Source organism: Phycodurus eques, chromosome 12 (genome assembly GCF_024500275.1).
Source record: "Phycodurus eques isolate BA_2022a chromosome 12, UOR_Pequ_1.1, whole genome shotgun sequence".
Lineage (NCBI taxonomy): Eukaryota > Metazoa > Chordata > Actinopteri > Syngnathiformes > Syngnathidae > Phycodurus > Phycodurus eques.
Genome location: NC_084536.1, coordinates 15161604 through 15170233, shown reverse-complemented (window position 1 = coordinate 15170233; position 8630 = coordinate 15161604). Strand labels below are relative to the sequence as shown.

Here is an 8630-nt window from a genome sequence, read left to right as displayed (position 1 = left end):
ATTAGATTATGTCGTCACAACGTTCACATCAGTGTATCGGACAACATTAGCATACACGTTTGAAAATATGCTACAACACAAGTTTATTTTTTATTTTTTTTGGGGGGGGGGGGGAGGGGGGTTACAAAAGCTTTGCTAATTCTTATTTGTTTGTGTAACACAAATGTCACTGAAGATTGTAATGTATGGTTCCCATTCCTCCTTAGCGGGAGGCATGTTTGGTCCGCAATAGTGGGCGGGGCTAAATCGCCTTGCAAACAGGACCAAAAAAAACAGGTTGGGGCTTCTCGTGTCAAGTATTTTTATTGTGTGTGGCTCTTTTCTGTCATGGAGTCGCTGGAGAAACGCGGTCGTTCTCTGTCCCTGACGTGCTGCTTGTGTATGTTTCTTCTCCAACCTCAGGCGGCTTGGACGGGAGGTAAGGACCGCGGCGAACTTCGCCTCACTCACTTACGATATAACGCAATGTTCACACTCAACACAGTTGATGCGTGAATATTATGGGCCTCTTTTTCCTCTTTTCTTTCGCTAAGTTGTTGTTACCTTGTTTGGTTAGCTTTGGAGCCAGTGTAGCATGGTTCTCAAATTGAAGATTTTCTTGTGAACTGGGGCCTAAATTCCCTGAAAGTTATGTTAAATAGACATTAAAAAAAAAAAAACCAAAAAATACCGTCAACGACTGTTAAACAGGCATTGGCCTACTAGCGGGCAAGTTTAGCACTATTTCTACTTAATTTATTAAGATATATCTTAAATGTTGAGGATTATTGTGTCATAAATCCTATTTAATTGACATAAACCTCAACAAGTAGAGCTGCAGTTCATAAATAAGGGTTTTAATGGCCTACAAATCAGGACCCATTGTCTTTAAAAGGATGTTTACCACTATTTATACTTTACATAACACTGAATGATTCCTGCAATTTTGGAATAACTAACAGAAGACCTGTTAAATTAACATCAGGTTTATTTAAATCTACATAAAGTAGAGCTACAACACATGAACAGTGATTAAAATGTCTTCTAAATCAGGATGCAATGACTTTTTCTGCGAGTTTTCTACTATTGATACTGCAGTTGATTTCACATAGAGCGATAATTTGTAATTTTTGAGATTACTGTTGTATCAATCCTTTTTAATTCTCTAAACTTCAATCACTAGTACTACAGCGAATGAATAAGGATTAAAATGGTCTGCAAATCAGGATTCGATAGCTTTTTAGGTATTTTACCTCTATTTATAATTTATTTAACGTTGAGTAACAATTGATAACTCCAACTTTGGGATTACTGAAGCAGAAGTCTGTTAGATCAGCATGAAGGTACATTTAAAATCTTCATAAAGAGGAGCTTCAGGTAATGAACAGGCATTTAAACATCCAACAAATCAGGATCCTTTTTTTTGATTAGATCTTTTTTCAGCAAGTTTACTACTATTATCAATGACTCAACATTTAGATAAATTAGTAACCTCAATTTTAGGATTCCTATTAAAGTTCCATAAAGTTAAATTAAATCTACAGCAAACAAAGCTACGACTAATGAAAAGGAATTTAAGTGACCTACTAATTGGGATCAATTGTCTTTTTAAGCAAGTTTTCTCCTATCAGGGAATTAACTGATAACTAATTATTTGTTGCAATTATTGTCTTTAAAAGGTTTAAACCGGGAAATCTGCTGAGACTAATGTTGCTCATGTGATTGGGGAAGCTTTTTTTTCTATCAGGAGTCATTTCAGTTTTTATGAGGTCCTGCAAGGGCCAGACCCCCACCCCTCTCACCCTTTTAAACGTGACGCAACATTTAAGCACACTTCTTATTATTATGACCATTTGATGAGCAGATGAATGCCGCTGGTGGTCCCATAGCTTAAATGGCACCATACGCGAGGGAAGTGTCTTCTACAGAGGGGGTCTCCCATACAAACGGCAACAATTAACACGTCCACATCACTCAATTGAAAAATAATGACACACAGCAATTTTCGTTTTATGTTGGGGTCCATTGCCGCCCCAAGCAATGCCACCTTGTGCGACCGCACATCATGCACATACCAGAAACCGCTACTACCCTCGAGGGCCGTGTTAGACCCACTGGCCATCTAGAGATAGACTGATATGTTTTTTTCAGTGCTGATACCGATTATTAGGAGCCGATATTCATTTGCTGTAAAAGGCAAAATATTGGTGTCAAAATTTCAAATCATACAAACTTCAACACTTTGTTTAAATGCCTTTAAACATATTTTTATTAAACAGCTGTTCAGATTTGCGACATGATATATTTTGTTTCTTTTTATCTTAGACAATGCACATCTTTGTTTTAAAATTCTAACAAAAAAGTACAAGGAGCTCCCAGGATCAGCAACATGTCTTATGAAGTTAAATGAAATTTTAAAAAATAAATTGTTCCATGACGTTTGCCCAGTTTTAAATTGACCTGTTATTGGCCGTCAGATTTATAATTTAGGTTGATGCTGATATGCCGAACACCAGCGCTAGTAATCGGCCCAGCTGATTATGGGCCCGGCTGGTAATCGGTCTATCCGTAGTATTCCCGCACCGTGATTTTAGTGTCACTCTGCAATGTGTTTACAATTGGAACTACTCAAAATACACCTGACACTGTTTTTCCGTTTTTTAATCACTCTCTGTCCTCAGACTGTCCTGCTGATGGACGCACCTGGGTGCCCTTTAAAGACAGATGCTACCACTTTGTCCATGGAGAAGAAGACAAACTCAAAGTGTATAATTATGAGAATGCCAAAAGCCTCTGCCTAAACTCTGGTATGAAAAATTGTCATTATTTTTATAATTATTTTTTTAAAAAAATACAGCTCATGTGAAAATATGACCAACAGGCACAATCAATCAGAGCTGAATCAAAAATTCTGCATTTACAAAGATAATACAGTAATTTCTATTTGTTATTATTGACAGTAAATATTGAATTTTTACCTAATGTTGTGGCCAGTCACTATATCTGTAAATCTGCTGTCATTTATTTAAAAAAAAAAAAATCCCTTTTACAGAGCTGCTGTCCATCCAGAGTGCCGAAGAGAATGACTTTGTGGTTAAATATAGTCCTGAGGTGTGGAAAGGCGAAGTCAATGTGTGGCTGGGAATGTATTACGATACAAACAGTAAGTGTCATGTGACAACAGACTTGTGGAAAGATGCAGGCTTGATGCCAAGATCAAGTCAGGTTATTTGGTTAATACCTACACGTGGGGTTATTTTCAAACGGAATGGTGGGAGTAAGCCTATTCAATATGTTGTCAAAGTTTTGTTATGGTGGTCTTACTTGTTTAGTAGTTTAAGTGCGATTTTAAAATATCCGCTCATTTGTAATTTGCTTTTGTTTTTCCTCAAAGTAAAAATAAAAAGCAGCTTTACCCCTCCAGCTCACTGTACATCCTGACAAGGCTTCAGGATATCCTCCTTTTTTTGCAACTATTTAGGAAGTGAAAGATGTGCATCAGTGATTTCTTTCAGCAGTAGTCCAGTACGGTTGGTGCTGATGTAATCACTCTTACCAGTTGAAGACATGAAGTGGTTTGACGACGAAGCGGTGAAGTTCACCAACTGGGAAGCGGGCTCGTCCCCATTGGACTTCGTGCCCCTGGATACCTGTGTGGCTGTGCACAGCGATACGGGGAAGTGGGAACGTGTCAGCTGCTTGGACGATCTGGAGAACGGAGTGGTCTGTGAGACGGCTCAGAGTATGTGTGACTTTTCTTTTGTATAAAATGCTGGTCCGTCTCTGAACCTCTCTCACCATCATAAAACATGTATTAATTGTAAAGGAGCCATTTTATGAAGTAGGGCATCGCGATATATTGTTTGAGCATCGTCACTGCGATGTGCGCATGCGCAGTAGTCACATCACAAGGTCCTGCGATCTAGGAGGCAAAAGAACTTCGGTACTCAACATGCACCGTGCGCGTCATTCTACCAATCGCAATCGTACTGTGAATAGTTTGACGCGTATAGCAAAACATTCTCCAAATAAGAATATATATCAAAAACGTAAAGTGAAGCAATATCCTTCCGAAAAGCAAACCACCTCAGCACATTCCTTCCCCCCCCCCTTTCGTGGCGACTTCAAGTCGCGAGCCACGGCTTTGTGAACGGAACATCCCGACGGCTCGTACCCCGTATTTAAGAGATCTTACAAAGACAGCACTAATTAAAAGAAAATGCATTTCATCTAGTATATGATATTTTTTTATTAAGGGAACGGGGAAAAAATAAACTACCAGTCCAGGACGTACACCACCTTTCAGTATATACAGTAGTAGGCTCCAGCTCACTGTAAGGGCTGAAGTGAGTGGATGGACAAATACGATGGTGGCACATGCTTTAACACAAGGGAAATAAAGAATGGAGGAGCGGTGTTGTCGTCTGCGACACTGCAAGACAGAGAGGTGAGTGACATATATGGCAGCTTAACTAAGGGATGACCCAGGGATAAGTCGCATTTTTTCATTCTTAATTGTAAAACTAAGCTTACCACTGTTAACATTAAGACATAAAGACAATAGAAAAACCATGTCTTTCCTGCATTCATGCATCCCTTAAAATAATGTATTAGAATAACCAGGCTAGTGATTGAAGAAAGTTTGAAATGTTGTCCAGTGGCGAGCTGAAACGGATTACTGTACATACCATCATGACCCCCGACCCCAAGATTCCATCCTAAGCACACTTCATTCCATACACGCTTATTGATCACATGACACATCGTGACGGCTCGAGCGTTCGCTGACATTTCAACGAAAAATCTTGCTCAGACATGGAATAATTATATCTTGAAGTTGATGTCAATTGGTTCCAAATTTTTTATTCAGGCCTTAAGTCCATTTCCTGTAGCGCCTGTCCTTTTTTTTCCTGTAGCGCCTGTCCTCATTAGGGTCTTGGGTGAGCTGGACCCTGTCCCAGCTGACTTTGGCTGAGAGGCAGGGTACACAAAAAAAACAAAGTTGTATTTAAGCCTCGCCTCTTCCTGTCAGCCATTTTGGGAATGATGTCATTGTTGCTTGCCCGTCAGAAGCAAGGAGCTGTGATTGAATCTCTTGCTTTAGAAGGGGGACCGCTACAAATCATTTTACGAAGGTTGCAAAACGTGTATGGAGAAGCTGCAATAGGCTAGCGAAGTCAAAAAGTAGGTGTCCAGGATCAAAGGCGAAGAACAAGAGGCTTAGCACTATTTCCAGGATTCACCACTGAAGGTCTGCCGATCCGTCGCTTGTCACGGAGGGCATTCAAAGAAGAATTGTGCAAATGCCTTTTGATGTCTTCTCGTTCAAAATTAATAGGGCTCCAACTTAGTTTTTCTCTCAGTAACTCACAGGTTGTCTTGCTTGTTTTTTTTTTTCAGAAGCAGAGAAAGCCAAACAAAGTAAGGTTCTTTTTTTTTTTTTTTTTTTTGCCCCTACTTACACACTTTTAATACTATTTATTTTGAGTGCTCACTTCCCTGCATTGTCGATTGTCCTCCATCAGAACCCAGCGGACTGCTGTCAGCGCTGGTCATTCTCAGCGTAATCGCCATCATGGCCGTCTCCGCCGTCGTTTGGTTCCTGCACCAGAAGCGACATCCGGGCTCCACCGTCGTCACAGGTTTCGAGTACCACCCGCCGTTCAGAGCCCCCGACGGCGACCGCTCCTGCCTGGTGGAGGCTGAGGAGTTCGACAGCGGCCCGTAGGAGGAAGTTCAACTCCATCCGCGCTCAGCGTGGTAACACCAGTGCCAAATGTTTTGACTCGGAATGTTAAGATGTCACCATTTCAAAGTCGAGTAGTATCTACACTAACAAGCATTCATATACATTTCATCTGAGTGGCATTTGATTATATGTATTCGTCAGGCATTCATTTAGGTAGGATCTAAACTTTGGGTGAGGTCATTTTCAGCATTGAGCATTTTTTACTCTCATAAAATTGAGGATGCAGATTACAAAAGAACATCTAATAAGCCAAATCAGGGGTGGGCAACCTTTTTTAGTTTGTATAAAGTCCTTGTGAAGTGAAAATAAATGTTTTAAATTTGACACACCACCTAAGAGCGTTGCTAACCATGGCAAATTTGAATGATTAAACAAATTGCCAAGTATATAAAACGAGGCTTCAAAATCGTGAAAAATCCAGTTGTCGCTGCTGTCACATGCGTGTCCGCTGAATGCACGAAACCACACCTAGCTGCAGAGTAGATGCTACTTCATCTCGCGACTTTCTTATGCCTACACGTCCATCCATACATGTTTGAGCCATGAAAATATATCCACTTAAAGCCTCCGGTGGCTGGAATAAATCCCACTTTCCTCGCCGCGACGAGAGGCGCTAGCCACCGGTTAGCTCGCAAACTAACTACGTCGCTGGCCAGCTCAGGTTCTAATACTAAGAAAACTTAAATGGCGGAAAAACATTTTTGCACTATATCTCCACAATGAAATTGCGATGTTATGTCGTCACTATCTGATAGTGGAGCCAAGAGACTGTCTGCTTGTGATGCAGCTGCATTGGTCTCCCCTTCTTTTTCTTCATCAATGCCGCGCTTCACAATGTCAACAATCAATACAAAGTTGGTTGTACTAGTACGACGCCGTTCTGTCTTTTCACGTTTTCAGCAATTATCTTCAAACATGTATAATGTATATAGAAACAAATCTCTAAATTCACTTGACATGGGTTTTTTGGAAAAATGTGTGTCTGTGGATGAATGTTTTTTTTTTTTTTTTAATCACAGCTCTGTGGTTTTACTTGTTTTAAGAATTGCATAAGTAGGGTTCCCCACCCCAAAGCTAAATCTTTGTCTAAAGAAAGGCTCACAACTCGTTTGCATTTTGAAATTACAACATCCTTTCTTACTGTCTCTAATATGAGATTTTTGTTCGAAACTACGACTCTTTTTAACTCTCTTAACCCTGACCAAATATCAGGTTTTTTTTTCTCTCAGCATTCGTCCACCTTACAAGAACTCGAGTGGCCTTTCATTTGTGAATAGTTGATGTGACTTCTTTATAAAAGTGTGAATGTTGCCAATGAGGTGCATCCAAACCATTGCTAAAGCTCATTACGTATTGTTACAGTGATGCCCTGAATCCCCCTATTTTTCTACTTTAGGCCAATACAGTGTTGCTTAACCAAATGACTGCTTGTGTTTGCACAATAATCAAACTGTCTTTCACCTACCCCGTTTGTGCTCCTGAATCAACAGATCAAAAGTGAATTTTGTGCAATGAAAAGGTTGGATCAGTTTTTTTCTTGTATTTGTATTGTTTTCTCCCCCCGCCCCCCTCTCCTTTTCAGCATAGAAATGCAAGCCAGTACTGTAGGTAGAAATGTGCTCTGTGATCAGAATATTTCAGAATTGTGACTTGCTTCCATATGATCCTTCTGTGCAATATATTTTAACGTGGATCTAGTACAATCTGAGCCCTGCTCCTCGATAATAAAGTAACACTGTTACAAGGACTGGTTTGTGTCATTTTTGGTAGTCAATGTTGTGTCCCAACATCAACATGGTGACTTGTTGATGTTGTGTGTTTCTTTCATGCATGTCATGTGATGGGATGCAACACGTTCACAGTTTATCAGTAGCATTTGCAATTTCTTCTTGAAAATAACTCATTCACATAATCAGAAAAAGAAGTAATTGCAGCTCTCTGGCGCCTCACTACGTTTATAAAAGATTTTTTTCAACAATAATCAGCTGTATTTAATTTGTTTTTTGAAGGCAGCCCATTTCAAACACCAATACTGTACTTGGTGTGTGCATCCATGGAAAAGTTGTAAGACAAACACAAATGATTGTCTGCTATTTGGCACCCCTTGTGCATGAAAAAGTCAACTTCGAACACTCAGAGACCAAATAAAGGTGAATCTCTAACGTTTTGTGAGTAGTGACAAAAGCAGTTGCATTGATGTGCCTTTATGATTGCTTAAAACGCTCAAATATATGTATTTTCTTGCACCAAGGTGGAAGGAAAATGTCGAATCTTGAATATGCTTGTGTGGTGATGTCGCTCGTTGTGTGTTTGTGCAACACAGTGTGGTGCCGCCTCATACAACTTTATTGTTTGCATTGCTTACAAGGCTGCTGGAACAGCTGTGACTTACTAACAAAGACGTTGCTCTTGTCACACTGCCAACTGAACAAATACACTGTGTGTGTGTGTGTGTGTGTGGGAGATGTTGTTGTCGACCTTCAGCGTGTGTTCTGGGTCAGACACACACTATATATATATATATATATATATATATATATATATATATATAAAAATATATATAAATGGTCTGATGAAACCTAGAGAGATGAAGACCTTTTTGGTCTTAATTCCAAAAGGAATGTTTGCTCGAAATAATAATAATAATCTAAAAAAAAAATAAAGTCAAGAAAAGCCTACTAGAACAACTGAACTATATCTGGGGTTTATCAGAGGTAGTACTTTAAATGGTGGCAGGTGTGTGGTGACTCCCATTGAACACGACTTGAAATGTGATTGGTTAATTCTGAATAAAAGGGTGTGCACACTTATGCAACCAAATTATCTCAATTATTTATTTTTTTACTTCCTCTCTTAAAAAGATGCTGTTTTTTTCAGTTGAGTTGTACGGATTATGCATTAA

At 39.6% G+C, this 8630-nt stretch overlaps 1 protein-coding gene across 1 annotated transcript; it reads left to right on the top strand.

Moving 5' to 3' along the window:
- The first annotated feature begins 245 nt into the window (after positions 1–245).
- On the top strand, positions 246–7475 carry cd302 (CD302 molecule). The gene is made up of 6 exons (XM_061692519.1): positions 246–418; positions 2661–2786; positions 3032–3142; positions 3539–3721; positions 5380–5400; positions 5505–7475. The coding sequence occupies exons 1-6, from the start codon at positions 328–330 to the stop codon at positions 5705–5707; spliced, it is 735 nt and encodes a 244-aa protein (XP_061548503.1). The 5' UTR covers positions 246–327; the 3' UTR covers positions 5708–7475.
- The last annotated feature ends 1155 nt before the right edge of the window (positions 7476–8630 follow it).